This window comes from Arvicola amphibius, chromosome 9 (assembly GCF_903992535.2).
Source record: "Arvicola amphibius chromosome 9, mArvAmp1.2, whole genome shotgun sequence".
Lineage (NCBI taxonomy): Eukaryota > Metazoa > Chordata > Mammalia > Rodentia > Cricetidae > Arvicola > Arvicola amphibius.
Genome location: NC_052055.2, coordinates 118886338 through 118904707, shown reverse-complemented (window position 1 = coordinate 118904707; position 18370 = coordinate 118886338). Strand labels below are relative to the sequence as shown.

At 48.8% G+C, this 18370-nt stretch overlaps 1 protein-coding gene across 1 annotated transcript in view; it reads left to right on the top strand.

Annotated features, from left to right (window-relative positions):
- The first annotated feature begins 1825 nt into the window (after positions 1-1825).
- Ubash3a (ubiquitin associated and SH3 domain containing A) overlaps positions 1826-18370 on the top strand; it is a 29314-nt gene continuing 12769 nt past the window's right edge. The window contains exons 1-6 of the mRNA XM_038343457.1: positions 1826-1938; positions 3637-3690; positions 6803-6989; positions 8088-8286; positions 10976-11145; positions 12375-12583. Of these exons, the coding sequence (XP_038199385.1) occupies positions 1826-1938; positions 3637-3690; positions 6803-6989; positions 8088-8286; positions 10976-11145; positions 12375-12583 (932 nt within the window). The remainder of the gene's footprint in view (positions 1939-3636; positions 3691-6802; positions 6990-8087; positions 8287-10975; positions 11146-12374; positions 12584-18370) is intronic.

Here is an 18370-nt window from a genome sequence, read left to right as displayed (position 1 = left end):
AGACACAAAACCAGAGCCCTCCAACACCATAGCGACTAAAGAAGAGACAAGAGAACACGTCAGAGCTAGAAGCAAACTACATCCATCAATCAGTCATGTGGCGACAATCCCACTGCCATGTCCTGGTCTTGTCAACAGGAAAACAGAGACCCGTCAGCCCTCACACCATACACAAAATGGTCTCTAACCGACACTGAGCTAAACAGGAATGGCAGCTCCAGCAAACCTAGGACAGAGAGGAAGACAGCATGTTCACTGATGCAGCGAACACAACGGTTTCTGAAACGGGGTGTAGAAGACGCCAACCAGAGTTTCCACAGAGTGATTAAAAGAAATCAAAATAAAACAAAACTGGTAACCCAAGGAGGAAAATTAGCAGAGAGATCCAAGTAGACTCTTCCCCGGAGAGGCCAATCCATGGCCAGCTGGTCTGTAAAGCAGCTCTAGTATCATGGGCCTTCGATGAAATGCAAATTACAACCACGGTGCACAGTGAGATGCCTGCTTCTGTACACAGAGCAGAGGGCTGAAAAGGCCAGGCCGCCCATCCTCCGCTGGCCAGAGGGCAGCCAGTCGCCTCTGCCTGTGTGTGCATCAGCAAAGAAAGAGACGGAAGAAGAAGATGCTGTTTGGTAGGATGCTACTCAGCAACGGCAATGCACAAACTACAGAGCATGCAAGAGCATGGATACTTCCCAGAGACATGATTTGGAGCAAGGAATCAGGACGTGAGCTAGAGGAGAGCATTTGCCCAGTATGGATAGGACCCGGAGTCCAATCCCTGACACCACAAAAATAGAGAGAAGAAAAGAAAAAAAAATGAACAAAAGGAAAGGAAGGAAGAAAAGAAAAGAAAGGAAAGAAGGCAAGAACACATCATACCGTGACATAGCACGAGTTCCAGTGTTCTAGTAGCATGAGACTTGAAGTTAAAGTAAAGGCAATTTGTGGGGGAGGGGGAGACCCACCAGAAGAGGCAGAGTGGGGCAGATCCTCTAAGGGAACGGAAAGTTCTGGAACAGGGTTTTGTAACCTGCGTGCTGTACAGACTGTCCCGGGTTCTGTGGCAGCTGTGGTTGAAATCCACTAACTGCCACCATGTCCCCAGCCCTTTCAGAGTTTTGACAACCACAGATGTCTCCAGACACGGCCACTGTCTCTTTAGAGAGGGGGTGCAAAACTTAAATGCCCTAGGTCTTCCGTCATTGTTTCATTGGTCCTGGGGGACAGAGAATGGGTTCACTCTGTAGAAATTCCTCGTGCTGCATACATAGCGCTGGACTTTAAAAGCTCTTACTTCAAAAAAAAAAAAAAAAAAAAAAAAAAAAAAAAAAAAAAAACAAAACAATAAAAGCTTAAAAAAAGTTTTTCTAAGTTTTTTTAGAGCAAGCAGAGACAGGGCATACAGTAAACTTTAGTATCTTGTTGCAGACAATCTTGTTCAGCATCTTGTTGCTAAGATCCTGGGGTGGCTCAGGGTGGGTGCCAAGCAGAATCCACGAGAGAAGCCTGTTCCAGACTTCTGCTCCCTTGACCTTCTCAGCTATCCCTTCTCCCAGATGCTTCCCACGAACACAGCAGACCCCAAAGACGTACTTCACGGCCGACCCCGCTGTGGAAAACAGGTGGGTTTGGAAGACGCCACTGTGGACCCGCAGGGAGAACTCAAGCCCAATCATTGTGCAAACAGGATATTCGCTTGTGTCAGAAAGATCAAAAAAGACTTGAGGTTTTTCTTCTCAGCCTCAGCCTGCCTCCTTCTCCGCTCTCACTTTATCTGTTCCTTGCAGCGAGCAGGCGCCTCTTGCCCAGCAAGCAGGAAGACATGGCTGCGGGGGAGACGCAGCTGTATGCCAAGGTCTTCAACAAGCTCAAGGGCCGCAACACCTCCTCGCTCCTGGACCCCCTCCTGGCCATGGGCTTCCCCACACATACCGCGTGAGTACCTGCAACTGCCAAGGCCGGACAGCCTGGCTTCCCTGCCTGGGGTAGATCTCTCTGTTCCCCCTGCCATACCACTGGATAAGCAAGTGTTGCTGACTTCCTGCTAACGTGGTCACCTTATCGTTTGAGATGGTGGCTCCAAAGAGGGCCCCCTTCCTCCTGTTTATACATGAAATGATCTTGACCCTTGGAAGATTAACTCCTCCCCTTGACTGATAGAGACCCTGAAACATGTGCACTTTAGGAACCATGTGGGTCTCCGGCTGCCCACTTGTGGGGTTTGGAGGAGAGCGCGGGAAGATCTAACTCTCCTGCGGATTACTGACTCCGAAGGAGACAGACAGTTCAAGGAATCTGATATGAGCCTCCATGGCTGGGACCCCCTGAGAGAACTTCCATTTGAGTTTCTAAGCAGCTGAGGGAAAGCCATTTGACTCTAGGGAAAGTGTCTGGAATGTCCAGCGACCAAAGAGAATGAGGGAGCAATTCCAGGGACAGCAGGCTCAGCACCACCTCGCTCGTCCAAGTCCCCAGGCTCAGAGAGGGCAGAGATGCTGCTGACTGTGGTCACATCATACACTGCACACCTGCTTCTTAGCTGTAGTCCTTATTTCCAGGGAGACACACATAGGAAGTGTGCTTCAGGGAGCCCAGGGCTCAGGGGTGAGCCAAGCGCTCCTTCAATGCGATAAAAAAAAAGACCCTGGCCACTGTGGAGGACGTGGTATTGAAGCTAGTCTCTTCTGCTCCCAATATCAGGAGGGCTTTGTTGCCACTAAATGGGAAACGGGACCCAGCCCGTCAGGGAGCCATCAGTCACATGTTCACCATCCCACTGCAGACGAGATCACCAAGGTCTAAAGAATAGCCTGTGGCCAGCCTAGATCAGGAGCCGGCTCCCAACGCCTCCCAGGCCCACTCTGATTTACTGCTCAAAATCCCTGCTAGCTCAAACAATAGACACCTGTGTCTTAGAGTGCTTAGTCGGGCTCAGAGTAGGGCTCACGGCATGGCCTCTCTGGCATGGTCCCTCCGGGTGGCTACATCCTCGCTGTTCTTCACACAAATAGCTGGAGTGCTGGGCAGCACTGCGTGGGGCTCCAGTGGGGACCACTGTGTCAGCCAATGATTGCGGGATCTGTGGCCCACGCTGGTCTGTTTGGCCCAGCTCAGCCAAATGCAAGTCGACGTATTTACATCCCAGGTCCCAGAATGAATAAGACACATGGAGCCATGAGGAAAACAGCACTGAGCATTTGAGAGTGGGGGACCCAGGAGAGGGATGTGGACCAGTCTGCCCAGTGGTTGGGTAAGGGATACTTCCTGCTGAGACATTGGGGTGGGGCTGCCTGTGTCCCGGGAAGCACAGCCTGTCTCCGCTGACTTAGCAGGCACAAGAAGATAGGATTGGTCTTATTGCAGAATAGTGGGGTGCAGAGAGAGGGCAGAGGTCAGGTTTTGAGTGCTAGGACTCCAAGGGCCCAGGAAGAAGAGGTCAAGCCATGGGAGGAGAGTGAGTGGGGGTTGTGGCACGAGTCACAGAGTCTCCTGGGTACCTGTCGGGAAGTCCAGCAGCTTGGCCCTGGTAGGACACAGCGTGGACGAGCAGCCACTGCACTACTGGGGCTCACCCCTTCCAAGGAAAAAAAAAAAACAACTGGGCCTTGACCAGCCTGTGTTCACGATCCACAGGCTGAAAGCGCTAGCAGCGACAGGGAGGAAGACGGCAGAGGAGGCGGCAGACTGGTGAGTGGGATGGGAGCTGCAGGCCTAGGGGAAGGGGGGAGGTTGGGGTGGGGTGGCACCACCTGGACTCTATTGCCCGGGTGGATCCTCTGAGGACGATGTGGTGTCTGTTGAAGTGAAGCAAAATGATGTCCACTCCCACGCAGCCCACTCTGAGCCCAGGGAGGAAATATAATCCTTCTTAAGAGAGAACCTAGAGATTTTCTCACATAAAAGACAGATTTAGGACTCTAGAAGGATCCTGCCCAACATGGGTTCCACTCCCTAGTGCAGAAGCACGCACACACACACACACACACACACACACACACACACACCCACAAACAAAAAAAAGAAAGAAAGAAACTGATTTAATCCAAATCTGGTTTTTAAAAAGTTCTTGTTTATGATACATGTTAAATAAATAGGAAGGTGTCATTTTTGTTGACATAGAATTCACCATGCTCTCAGGCCACTAAAGATGGAGGGAGAATTTAAACAGTTGAGAATCCCCAAGGTATCTCAGGATACACCCAGAAGAGGGGAGTAGGGAAACATGACCTTCCATAAGACCCACTCCAGCTACCTACCATCACTGTCAGCCCCCTGCCTGGGGAATGTGGGGTGAATCCTTGTTCTTAGGAGCTCCTCCCAGCCTTGGTGTAACTTGATGCCATCCTCCCACCCAGCTGGGAAGTCCCTCCTGCTTTTATCTGAAGCAGCTACGGTGCCAATCAAACAGTAAAAAGCAGATCCTGGCCTTAGCTGTGGCTCCATGCTATGGGCTTGCCCTGAGAGCACGCATGAAGACCTGGGTTCTACGTTTAGTCTCCTTTACTGTTGCTGAGATCAAATGTCTGACAAAGGCCACTTAAAGAAGGAACAGCTAATTTGGGAGTGTTTGGGCGTGCACCCCACCATGGCGGGAAAGCCGTGCAAGTGTGAGCCTGAGGCAGCTATACTACTCTCTCCTATCCACGGCGAGAAAGCTGAGAGAAATTTGAGTGTTGGAGCATACAGCACGCTCAGAGGTGCTAGCCCCCCACACTGCTGGTGCTCAGCTCACTCTCTCCGTTTTGCTCAGCCCTGTTCCCTTGCCCATGGGATGGTGCCACTCATTCAGGTTGCGTCTTCCTTCCTCAGTTGACCCAGCCTAGAGGTTCCCTCATAGACGAGCCTGGCAGTTGGTCTTTAGGATTGATTCTAGAGTCTAACAAATGAACAATCAATATTTACCATCCCAGGTTCCATTCCCAGACCTACCAAAACAAAACAAAAATTCTTCCAGCCCTGTGTAGAAGCCTATGAATGGGTTTCAGGCAGAGGGCATAATGGCAGTGCCTTCACCAGATAGGGGAATGCCCAGAGTCCTGGCAGTCTGACTGCAGACTGACGGTGGATAGGGAGGGCCTCTACAAGATGTGGGGAATGCCCAGAGTACAGGCAATCTGGCCTCAGTGCCAGCCTCCAGATTCAAACTATACACTATAAGTAAAGCTCAGTGCTGGGACCTGGATGTCACCTGCCCGTAACTGCCTAGCCAATGAGACTCATCAAGGAAGGAGTATGAAGGCAGGTCCCCTATACTTAGCTGAGAGTAGTCCTGACATCTTACAGGAACCAGGGAAGCACAGATTAAGACACCATTAAGCCAAAAAGTAAATCAAAGGATGCTGTTGGGAGGGGGAAGAGGTGGGAGCCGCTCGTTGTAGGAGAGACACTGTGTTCAGTGTCTCTCAGCCCTGTGAACATGGGACACTGACCACCTAACTCCACGCAGTTTCACCCTCTATGTAGAGATCTTAAAAAAAAATCAGATACACACGGAGATCTTGATCCCTGTACTAGAAGTTTTGGAAAAATGAAAGAAATTAGAAACTGTCCCCAGATTTGGAAGTGGGTGGAAACAATGTTCCATATGTGTAAGGTGGATCATGAGGCAGCCTTGGAAAGACTCACACTGTCAGTGTACACAGATGTCTATTCTCCATGTGAAAGAGCTGAGGATTTAGACACGTACACAGTGCTCTATGGACCTGTGGCAAGTGTACCACCGGAGTGAATTCAGGAAAGGGGTCCACAGGGAGTCAAGAGGTGCAGGCCCCATCCCTTTGCACATCACCATCATGGGAACTGGTTACGCACAAGCTGTCGGCCCAGTGACAACACACACTTCCTAGCCCTAATGTGACATCACAGGCAAGCGGCAGTCACCGGGAGTTCTCCAAAGCTGTAATGGCAACGGGTGTTAAGGAAGCTAACAACTGCTAAGCTATGTATTGCCTTACAGAGATTTTTCCATGAAAATCTTGGCCTGTGCTTCCTGCTCTTCCCCGGGGGACAAATGTCATGGAGTAGAATTATTAATTTAAGACACTGAGCGTTTTCCTCTGCACATGCTGGCAGGTCGCTCTAAGTAATAGTTGCACAGCTGAAGCCTGTGGTCTTGCTGCACTTTTGAGACAATGGGAAAGGCCTCGACCCTCTGAAGTAGACGCCTGTGCTAACGTGACCAGTGAGAGAAACTGTGTCTCTTCCATTTTCATCCGTGCTGTAGTCAACTTGTACTTGGTGTTTGGTGCAGTCTTTCTTTTACGTAGAATGCCTGTAACCCCGGCAACAAGGAGGCTGAGGCAAGCAGAATCACCATCAGGCCTCCGTGGTGTGTAGACAGAGCTGTCTCAATAAATAATAAATAAACACTTTTTTACTCTAAATAAATAAATATTTCTTGAGTCAAAAGAAAACTGTGGTTTTCACCGAAATTTTGTCTAATGTTTTGTGGTTTTAATTTTTCCATTTAATTTGAAATCGGCAGTGAAGTTAAAATGCGAAAAATTTCCCTGCATTTTAATAGCACAAAAGTTCCTGTACCAGGCCTCTCCTGAAGACTGGGGTGTGAGTCCCTCTGTCTTTGACTGTATTGGCAGACTCTAATGGGACTGAGAGCATGTGTGCACTGGTCTAGCCTGGAGCCACACAGCCCACCACTGGGCACCACTTGCAGGGTTGGCCACAGCCCTGCGGTGTTTGTGTGAGATCAGCAGGCCCCTGACTTTGGGCTGGTGTCACTGCTGCTGCACACCCTCCATGGAGACAGCTCCAATTGACATAACAGTGTTTTCTGTTGCAGGCTGCATGGCCACTGCAATGACCCTTCTCTGGATGACCCCATCCCTCAGGAGTACGCTCTCTTCCTCTGCCCTACGGGGCCCTTGCTGGAAGACCTCCAAGAGTTCTGGAGGGAGAGCAAGCGTCAGTGTGCAAAGAACAGGGCTCATGAGGTCTTCCCTCATGTGACACTCTGCGACTTTTTCACGGTGAGTCCACCCAGAGGCCTTTCGTGCTCACCACTGCAGCTGATGTCAGTCTCTGGTAACTAGGCAACAACAGAACACAACTGATTTATTTTAATCAAGACATTAGCATGAGCTGGCTCCTTTGTGGGGATCTTTTCCCTCCTCTGGATGACTTCTATTCGTCCTTCAGGACCCAATTCATTTGAGAGCCTTCAGCCCCCAGGCAGAAGGAGGTACAACCCCAGGCTCTCCGCATCTTTCTGTCAGTTTCTCTAGGAGCACATTTGGGTGCTGTGAAGGTGATAGGCCCCTCTAGGAAGACAGATGCTGTCCTGGTCCTTGTCTACCCAGAGACTAGCAAAGTCCTCAACAGAACAAGAGCCCTCTGTGTGATGTGAATATTGAAGAGTGCTGGTTTGGGCTGGACACAATCAGGGTTTCCCCTATGTCAGCGCCTGGCCCGCTGAGAAAAACCAAAAAAAAAAAAAAAAGAAAAAGAAAAGAAAAACAAACAAACAAAACATGGTGAAATCAACAGCCTCCTCGGTGAGCACTGACAAGGCAAGAGAATGCAGAGATTGTTGGACCAAGAGAAGAAGGCCTAAGGCCAAAGAGGAGACGCCAAAGCCGTTTCCTCTCTACCTCTGCCTGATGAGCTTGAGAAGGGCCCACCTGCCCCTGTAAGCCTGAGACTGAGAGGTCTCTGGGGACAGAACTAAACCGTTGCTTTCTGGAGGTCTGAGCTGGGATCCCGTGGGACACCGTGAGCTTCCTCAGAGTTGACTGGGGCTAATTTCCATAACACGTTCAAACTGAGGCAAGCAAGGAACACGGAAGGAAGAGGACTGCCTCGGGAGGAGACAGGGGACAGTGACAGGGGAGTCCCAACCAAGCACATAAAGGGGATCCTATTCCAGAAAGACTCATACCCAAGATGCCTCAAATAACCGAGCAGAAAATATGGGGGTTGACTCTTTATTCCGTAGCTGTAGGGGCTGCATTGGGAGTATCCCAGAGCCTTGGATAGAGAACAGCCCATAGGGATTAAGCCTTGATTCTCAACAGGTGAATTAATTCAACAGCTCTGAGGACACGCATTCTCTGCTTCTCTTCCCTTAGTGTGAGGACCAGAAGGTGGAGTATTTGTATGAGGCTCTGCGGCGTGCAGGGAGCAGGATCCTGAACTCCTTCCCTGCCCTGGTTCCTCTTGTTCTCCATTCCTCCATCAGCTACCTCGGCTTCTTCATCAACGACAGCCCTGCTGACGTCATCAGAGAATTTGCCATGGCCTTTGCCTCAGAGGCGTCAGTCTTGGCAGGTAGGAGGCCCCAGCTGTGGGCAGACACACTGTACCCTCTGGGTCCCAGCAGAGCCATATCTACGGCCTTGATGGATTAGCTCCTGTCCACGGTGACAGCTCTTTAATGTCTGTCCTCTGAGGGATAGTTTAGTTCGAGTCTGGAAACGGCACGCCAGTCACTCACAGCCTATGTCCCCAGAGGGGTCTTCTAGGCCTTGCCTTAAAAGGGAGAAGGAAATTCTAGGGGTGTGTCTCAGTTGGTAAGAGTACTTGGCAGGGTATGAGGGTTGATCCTCAGTGCTACATATCCCAGGCATGAGGTTCATTACCTGTAATTCAGAAAGGGGAGACAAGGGGAGCTGAAGTTCAAGGACATCCTTCACTACATAGCAAGCGAGTCATACCTTCATTACATGAGATTCTATCTCAGAATGGAAGGAAGAAGAAGGGAGGGAGAGAGGGAGGGACGGAAGGAGGAAGGAAGGAAGGAAGGAAGGAAGGAAGGAAGGAAGGAAGGAAGGAAGGAAGGAAGGATGGAAGGAAGGAACAAGCAAACAAAGGGAAAGAAGGATGAGGAAACTATACTGCCCGGGAAGAATCCTGTCCAGCATCCCCTGTACTAAGTTACACAAGGTCCCCTGCCACCAGGAACTTCAGAATGGGACCTTATTTAACAGTGGGCTCTTTAAAGATGCAATTAGTTGAGATAAGGTCACGTTGGAGGAAATTGACTCCGCGCCCCCCCCCAAAAAACCTCATTTCCTGAAAACGATACATTGAGATACTAAGGAGACCACTTAGGCAGAGATGGACAGGATAGGGCCACAGCCAAGGGATGCCTGGGGCCACTAGGAGCTGGAGGACACCAAAGGACCCACCCCGAGGGCCTTCAGAAGGAATATGGCTCTGCCCACACCTGGATTTTGAACTTCTGGCCTAGATTTCTAAGACAATACACTCCTGTTGTCTTACGCAGCCCAGTTTGGCGATCCTGTTGCAGCAGGGAGTTGAGTGCCACACTCACCCATCCTGGTGGTCTGGAACTGAGCATTTGGCCTCACTGAACGCTACCAAGGCTCTGATTGATAGGCCCCACTTCCCGGAGAACTGGCCCTGACCTCTCATCTATTTCCTGGCCCTGAGCTTGTCCTTCCTGCCTTCCCAGGTCATGCCTCAGGCTGACCTGAGAGGCTATGAGTCCCTCCTGGGATGACAGCTCAGGAGTGTCCCGAGTCCCTCCCTGCCCACACTAGCTCTTGCGGTGAAACAGAACCCAGGTACACAGGGCAACAGAGGAAAAACAAAAGCCTGTTCAGAAGTCAGAATGACTCAGCCTTGGGTCTCTGGGGAAGCCAGACCAGGTCTTTTCCAGACCCTGCTGACTCACAAGGGGAGCCCACCCTCTCCAACTGCTAAAAAGTGTCACAAAAGGAAAAGGAATTTCCCATCACCTACACACACCTTCGTGCCACCTCTCCTGGCTGCCTTCCCAGAAGCTTCGGGCTCAGGGACCTGGCCAGGGTCTAGCTGGTGCTAAAGGTTCCCCATGTGAAGAATTCTGTGGCATACCTAGCATCATGTTGCCTTCCAGAACTTTCATTGGAGAATAACAAGCTCTGTTTGCTTCCTGCCCTGAATAAAGAGGTGGCAGACAGTTTTAGGGCACTGAGAGTCCCCCGTGGACTCCAGAGTCCCAGAACCAGCTATCTTTGTCCTAAGTCCTAGCTGTCATAAAGGAAACTAAGTCAGAGCATGGCACTCAGTCAAAGCCCCTTGGTAACAAGGACAAAAGAGCCTTGAAGTCAGGTCCCCCACAGTAAAGCCTATGTCATTCTTATGAAGACACTGGACTGTCTCCTAAGAGTCTGAAATTCTTTATGATCCAGCTGACACCAGACCTCGGTGTTCCCATGATGCCAAGGGGTCCTCAAGGTCAGAGGCCATCGCAAAGCCCTGGGCCTTAGCACTACCAGGGCCTCCGGGGAGGAAAGTCAAATGAACATTAGACGTGCTGCGGGTTTTACAGGCCATCACTCAAGAAATTTTCCTCCTGAGACTCTTCTTCAAGCAAAAGGCATTGATCTGGAGTGAGGATGTAACTCAGTGGGTGGAAGGTTTGCCTAGCAACGATGAGGCCCTAGGTTCAGTCCCTAGCAACACATAAACCAGGTATGGGAGTGCACACTTATGATCCTGGCACTCAGGAGATAGAGGCAAGAGGATCAGAAGTTCAAGGTCATCCTCAGCTACGTGGCAAGGTCAAAGCAATCTCTAGGACACATGAGATTCTGTCTCAAACCGAGACCTAGACCTAGCATGTAGGCCCTGCTGTATATGCAGCTGAGAATGAAGGGGTCATTGCTGCATTTCTATCATCCAAACTAGCTTGCAGACTAATCTCTGAAGACTTGGAGCCACATCTCCGTGCCTACCTTTTGTTTTTCTTCAAAAACTCTGCAAGCATCCAACCACATCCTTCCTAACAGGGAGAGCCCAGTCCTTGCCTTGTCAAGAAAGCGCCAACACTAAGGAGCTTGCATGGTAGAAGAGAGGCATGACCAGAAAGGGTTTCTGCCTGTTCCAGGCAGGCAGGGCTGATTCAGGAACCGGTTCTGAGTACCCCCAATCTCACCCGACATCCAGAATGGGTCCCCAACACCCTATGTTCATTTGACATTCAGCATCTTACATTTCCTTGACTCCACAGACTGCACCGTCAAGCCCTGCACCAAGCAACTGCACCTGACCTTGGCCCACAAGTTCTACCCTCACCATCAGAGGACCCTGGAGCAGCTGGCCAGAGCTATCCAACCCAATCACCCCTGCCAGTGGACAGCTGCCCTGTACTCCCGGGACATGCGTTTTGTGCACTACCAGGTGAGAGGACCTGGCCTGGCTGGTGGGCTGGCCCAGTCTTCCTTGCTGGTAGGAGGTGAACAAAAGAACACTAATTGGCTGGCACTCACCTCTATACCCCTCCTTGAAGGGGAGAGGGGGCTACCCTCTGCTGGATTCCTCTTTGTGTGCAGTTTAGAAGTAGCATTCCTTTCTAGATGAGTCATTTGAAAAGACAAAGAAAGCTCTTCCGTGGTTTTAGAAAGGCCCATTGTCAAGATGGGTCAATCCCATCTTGCTTATTCATTCACCCTGTGTGATGATTTTGGTGGGTTTCATTCCAAGGCTTCCTTTCCTAAGAGCTGATTAGTCGAGGAGGAAAGTAAGCCACACAGGGAATAAGTATGAGGGAGTCTCCAAATTCCTTGTCGTGAGAGAGGTAGTGAATCGCTTCACACCAAGGAAGGTGGATATACACATTTGGTCACGCTGTAAGGTCTTTCCTATAAGAGAAGCAGATGTGTGTGTGTGTGTGTGTGTGTGTGTGTGTGTGTAGATAGATAGATAGATAGATAGATAGATAGATAGATAGATAGATAGATAGATAGATGAATGAGTGGATAGATGGGTAGGTGGGTGGTGGACAGGTGAATAAGTGGATGGATGGATGGATGGATGGATGGGTAGATAGATGGATGGATGAAGGAAGAATAGGTGGGTGGGCGGTGAATGAATGAATGACAGATGGGTAGGCAGGTAGATGGATGAGTAGGTAAGTGGACAGATGGCTGACTGAATAGATGAATGAATGGAAAAATGAGTGGGCAGATTGATGGACAGACTGATGAATGAAAACGTGGATGGAGGGATAGATGGATAGGTGGCTGAATGGATGAGTGGGAAATGGGTATGTGAGTGGATGGGCAGATGAATGCATGGGTGGATGGGTGGCTGGTGGGCTAAAGGATGAACAAACACATCAGCGGGCAGATAAATGAATGGGCAAGTGGGCTGGCAGATGAGTAGGCAGATGGGTGCATGAAAGGACAGGCGGAAGACAGACAATGAACTGTATTGGCATTTGGCACTGTTCTACACTGTTCCACACTGGTTCCACACTGTGTGTCATAGGCAAAGACACGCTGGGGCTTTGGAGGCATAAGACCCATCAGAGGAACCAGAAGGCTAGGCAGAAAGTGATCTGGCTTCCTACTGCTACTGCTTCCCAGCCAAACCCTCACTAAGACCTGGGTCCACTGCCTCCCTTCTAGACCCTGAAGGTGCTGTTCCAGTACAAACCCCAGAACGCGGATGAGCTAGTCCTCAGTCCTGGTGAATACATCTTCGTGGACCCCACTCAGCAGGAGGAAGCCAGTGAGGGCTGGGCCATCGGGATTTCACATCGGACTGGCTGCCGGGGCTTCCTGCCAGAGAACTACACGGAGCGAGCCAGTGAGGCTGACACCTGGGTTAAGCACAGGTGAGAACGTCCTCCCTCTGTCAGTTATCACCTGAAACAGTGAGCTTCCAGATGGTTCTGTCCTTAGGAAAACAGTCCCCATACTGGCCACATTATACTGGTGCACGGTAGGCGTATGATCTATTTATGGTTTCTGCTGATAACCCTCCGGAAATCAGATTGCTTCAATTACTCTCCTGAGATAGCACTGTGAAATACTTCCTTTTTATGAGCACCAGACAGTGCACACAGAGGTCAGAACTGGGCCTCCTAGTGTTCTAAGGAGGGCTCACAATTTTCTAGTGTTCTATAACAAAATGACACAGATTTAACTGGGTCCTCTGCTCAGGGTCCTACAGGGCTGTAATCCAGGCATGGCTGGCACTGGGGTCTCAGCTGAGGCTCGGGGTCCTTCCCTGAGCTCATGTGGTTGTTGGTAAAATGTATTTCCCAGAAGCCGGCATACACTTGATGGTTTGTTTCTTCTAGCTCGGCTGTCCGATCTCTATTTCAGCAGCTAGCACTATCTGTCAATCTAAGGATTTTCAAAGTGATCAGCATTAGGGTGGTGGTGGTGTTGGAAATGTATTGGCTCCTCCCCCACGGCACCTGTCTTCTCTCCCATTTTACTATGAGCAAAAAGGAGAAACTTGGTGATAGCTTTGACCCTGTGCTTAGAGTTAACCTGAGCTACTTAACCAACTCCATTCTTTCCCAGTTCTGTTCCCCACGAACAATGTTGCTAAGCATTTTTCTGCAACACGGGGATCTTTCCCCAGCTTCCTATGTCTGTGTCTCAATCCTGTGGGCATCCCTGGCGGAGTAGCAGTGGCCTTCACACTGTGCACTCTGCCAGTAATAACCATGACTTTTTATTTGCTTTTTCCCTGTGTGTGTGGTTACAAGCACACAAGCATGTTGTACCTGTGTGCATTTTGCATGTTTGCTGGACATTGTGGACAGATTTCTAACCTCTCTGTATCCAGGGAGCTTTTTCCTGTCTCTCTTTCTGTCAAAGCTGGCTCACAAGGCAAAAATGTGGAAACCCTACAAAAACCATGTTTTATTTATGTGCCTATTAGAATCCGGATAAAGAGTGTGGTAAAAGTTCTGGTAGCTAAAACCTCTGTTTAGAATAAGTTAAGAAGCCACGTACTTTGAATATTCGAAGCAAATGATTGATTTTAGTCATTTTTACCAAGGCATATTTTTAAAATGTAGCTGTGCCTGGCAGAGGCGTGGGGAAAATGACTTGGCAAGAAGTTGTTATTTTTTTAAATGGAGGTCTTTTTAAAGTATTAAGTGAGATCAGATGAGTTCTATGCTACTGTTTCTTCCTGTTAATTAAGCTTACATTTGGGTTGCATAACAAACCAGGGACAGCATTTGTGCCCTTAGGCCACCAAATGCAGTTGACAACAGAGTAGGTCCCCCACCACCGCTACCCAGGCAGGATCTCATGTAACCCAGGCTGCCCTGGGACGCACTAAGTTGCTATATAGCCAAGGATGACCTTGAAATTCTGATCCTCCTGCCTCCATCTCCAGAGTACTGGTATTACAGTCCTGTGCCATCACATGGATTTCATGTATGCTAAGCAACTGAGATAACCATGGATTCTTATATGCATTTATGAATCTGTTATATACTCTGATATAAAATGCATGGATTCAGCCAGTTCTGCAATGGGCCATTCCATGTCATCTTAGCCTCATATGCTAATTCATAAGAGCTAAGGAGCACAGCTATAAACTCGGGAAGGAAAACTCAGCCATGATTCCAAGGCTTTTATATCAATTGTCAGTTCATGAGCCACAGTCACATGGGCCCGTAGAGAGAGCTGAACACACCTTCCTGTGAAAGCTGAGCTCCCAGCTTGGGTGGTGAAGGGGAGGCCAATGTCACAAACTCAAGGAAGCTTTTACTTCCTACAGTGCCACGCAATCAATTAGCTGCTTTAGAAACAGCAAAACATAGGACCAGAGATGTTGGCATCAGGCTCCAGGAGGCTGGGGGTCCTTTAGTGCCCCCCCCCATCCTTCTCTCCTTGCTAGGGCGGAAAATCTCACTGTGGCAGAGAAACCATCAGGCAAGGAACAGTCTGGATTCTGCAGCTGCTGTGACTAGCAACAGTCCCACTTCCCTTTCCATGTGTCACCTGCAGAAGGGTCTCACTTTGTGACTCTGACCTTCCTGCAAGACCAGCTTCTATAAGGAACCAGTGTATATTCCAAATAATTGCAAGAAAAAGCAAGATCTGGCTGAATGCTATGGTGTAGTTGATGGGGTCCCCCCGAATCAGAATCACCTCTTTCTCACAGGATAGCATCAAGCCCCCAAGCTGACTGAGAGGTGACTGTAGGCTGGGTTGGCTATGGTTTCTTTTCTTTCTTTTTTTTTTAGATTTATTTATATTATGTATTCAGTGTTCTGCCTGCATGTATCCTGCAGGTCAGAAGAAGGCACCAAATCTATTACAGATGGTTGTGAGCACATGTGGTTGCTGGGAATTGAACTCGGGACCTTTGGAAGAGCAGGCAAAGCTCTTAACCACTGAATCATCTCTCCAGCCCTGGCTATGGTTTCTAGAGCTGCTAAACATTCTTTTAAACATTTAAAGAGGTTTAAAATTGGGCATCGTGACGCTCAGCTTTAACCCAGTACTTAGGAGGCAGGCAGACTTCCGAGTTCCAAGGCAACCAGGGCTACACAATGAGACCCTGTCTCAACAGAGGTTCCGGCATATCTGAATATGTCATAAAAGTGTTATCACTGGGGAATGCAGTCAGGCAAACTGTGTGCACAGATAGTTGACCTGTGGCAGACAGCTTGTTGTGTAGACATTGACATGTATCTTTCAAGGCACAGGGCTTACACAAGGCTTGCTTGATACAAACAGCAAGAATCACTGGTAAGCCACCGCCCAGGGAAAGATCTGCAAACCACGTGGAAAGAGGCCCTTCCAGAGCAGAGGACACTTCCCAGCCCTGAAGGTGGCTGCCATGTGAACACATTGTAACCCACCAGCACCCGTGTAATCTTTCAGGTGGCTACAGGATTCTGAGGACCCAGGAGTCCTGACCCAGGGCCCACCTATTACTTAGTATCACCTGTTATGGAAGGTGGCTGCGGAGGAGGGGCACACTCCTGAGCTACCTCAGCTCAGGCGTCTTCACAGGCTGTGTATACAGCCTAGCTAGAGATCACAGAGGCAAGAGCTAATAACTAGAGCCCAGGAGGACCTGAAGTGTCTTCCGACCATGTGAGGGCATCCCATCACAGAAGATATCAAACCCCACGAAGCAAGCTCGTGGCAGGAGGACTCCTACATAGCAAGAGCACCATTTCTGAATGAGAGGTAGCCCTCCAAACATGCATATGCTGAAGTCCAGGGGGCTTTTAAAAGAAAGAAGAAAAAAAAGAAAGAAAGAAAAGAAGAAAGAAGAAAGAAGAAAGAAGAAAAAAAAAAAGAAAGAAAGAAAAAAAAGAAAGAAAAAAAAAAAAAAAAAAAAAAAAAAAAAAAGAAGAAAAAAAGAAAAAAAAAAAAAGAAAGAAAAAAAAAAAAAAAAGAAAGAAAAAAAAAAAAGAAAGAAAGAAAGAAAGACAGACAGACTTTTAAATTAAGGTAAAAACAAGATCTTACTGTGATCCCTTACCCAATCTTATACTTTGTTCAGAAGGGCAATCATTGAGGACACAGGGGGAAGATGCCATCTTATCTTCAAGCCCAGGACAGAGTCCCCAGGATGAATCACAAGCCCCTTGACCTTAGACATCCCAGTCTCCAGGGCAGTGAGAAAATAAAACCTGTTCTGTAATCGAAGCCCCAATCTGTGTGACAGTAACCCTGGGACACTAATGTGGTTGACTTTGTCTTTGAAATGACTCACACCAAGGTGACCCCCTTCTAGGAACAAAGGGGAATGGAAACCTCAATTTCTACAGCACAAGTTAACCACTAAGTGGCTCTCTTAAGTCCAAGAGAAAAACAAAAATGACAAAAATGTCACATGCCCGCCCTCTCTCCCTTCCCCAGCAATGCTTGCCTTTTTAATGGAAAGACAAGCGGAGACTTCCTCTCTGACTGTAAAGTTCACAGATGTCACTCAGAGATAACAGTGGCTTTACTGTCTGAGTCGTGAGCCCCAGTTACACAGGTGTCCCTGCCTTGCCCTCAGGAAGAAGAAAGCCACCAGCACTTCCTGTGTCGGGATGCTTCCGCTGTACCTGCTCTGTGTGACGAGCTTGTTGAAGAGGGGCAGTCAGTGGCTCTAGTGTGTGTCACTCTCCATCTTCGGGACCCGCTCACGCCTGCATTTCAACCCACTGGTGACTGCAGTGTGAGAACGCATGACGAAAAGTCCGTGTCTTTCGGGCTACGTGCCCAGCCTTTAATGATTGAGCCATCTCTCCAGTCTGAGACCATCTGGAAGAGTCCATAAAAGGTTACAAATCAAGACAGGACAGGACACAGGACAGGCACAGAGGACTATAATGTGTGGGTAACCAAAAAATACATGATAAGACTAGATAGATAGCTTAGCAGTGAAGAGCACTGGCTGCCCTTTCAGAGGACCTGGGTTCAATTCCCGGCACCCACTCTAGGGCTCACAGCTGTCTATAACTCCAGGTCCAAGGGATCTGATGCCCTCTTCAGCCTCCATGGATATCAGGCATATGCATGACAGACAGTGAAATTACCTGGCGCAAGTGAGCAGGAAACACGGAACATGCAGCAAACCCACTTAGGAGTTTATTGGTTGGGCGGGGGGGTGTACAGACCTGGTGAAGTTGGTGTGCAGAGAGAGAGGGCAGAAGATGGCGCGTCCAGCTTTTAAGGGCTGCCTAGCAAGTGCACACAGGGGGTTGATATGGTTACATCATACGCAGATGACAGAGATCACGCATGCCTGCAAGGGCTCACGCGGCTGTGTCATACGTAGGTGATACAACCATGTCACATTTGGGTCACACCTGAGGGCTTGTCTGTGCATGTGTGGCCCTGGAACCCAGAAGTGTCAGCCATATTGTGGCTGAAATCATAACATTCCACCCTTTTGTTTATTATAAAAATTTGGAGAGTTTGGGATCTTTAACGGGTGGGAATGGGACAAAAATTTGGGGAGTTTGGAGTCTTTAATGGGTGGGAATGGAGCATTGTAAGGTCTCTAGTGACTGCTTCCTGATGATTTCATGGGCATCGGAGAGTTGAGATGCTTGACCACGTCCTGGGGTAGCTGATTACTTTTGTGTTTTTTTCTGGGCTCTGTGGAACTGGCTGGCTGGCTTGGACCTTGCAAGATGCTGGAAAAGCAGAAAATTTTGTCTGGAAAAAATTTTAGATCCTGGTGATTAAGGGAGGAGAGTCCCAAGACAGAAGATAGAGGGGGGTTTGGGGGAAATGGAGGAGGGAATTCTCAGGGGTTCCCAAGACCAGGAATGATAAGGGAAGAATTAAATGATATTTATTCTGGATGAGTCTGGTCCGTTTAGATAGGTCCAGTTGGCTCCCTGGAGCTTATGAAAAAAATGTTTGAAAAGAAATAAATTTGAGACATATTAAAAGCTTATGATTACAATAGTAATAGTGTTGCAATAGAAGATATTGGGGAGGAGGGAGGAAAAGAAGGGGAAATTATTAGAAAGGGGAATTATTAGACCCTTTGATGTTTTACTGAAGCAAATTTTAAGGCACTTGTTCTCTTTAGCATCATGGTATTAACTTAACATCCAGGAGACACTGCTGCAGTCAGTGATAAACCTGTTACATTAAAGTCTGTTTTGTGAGATTTTGGAGTCTGGGGCTGT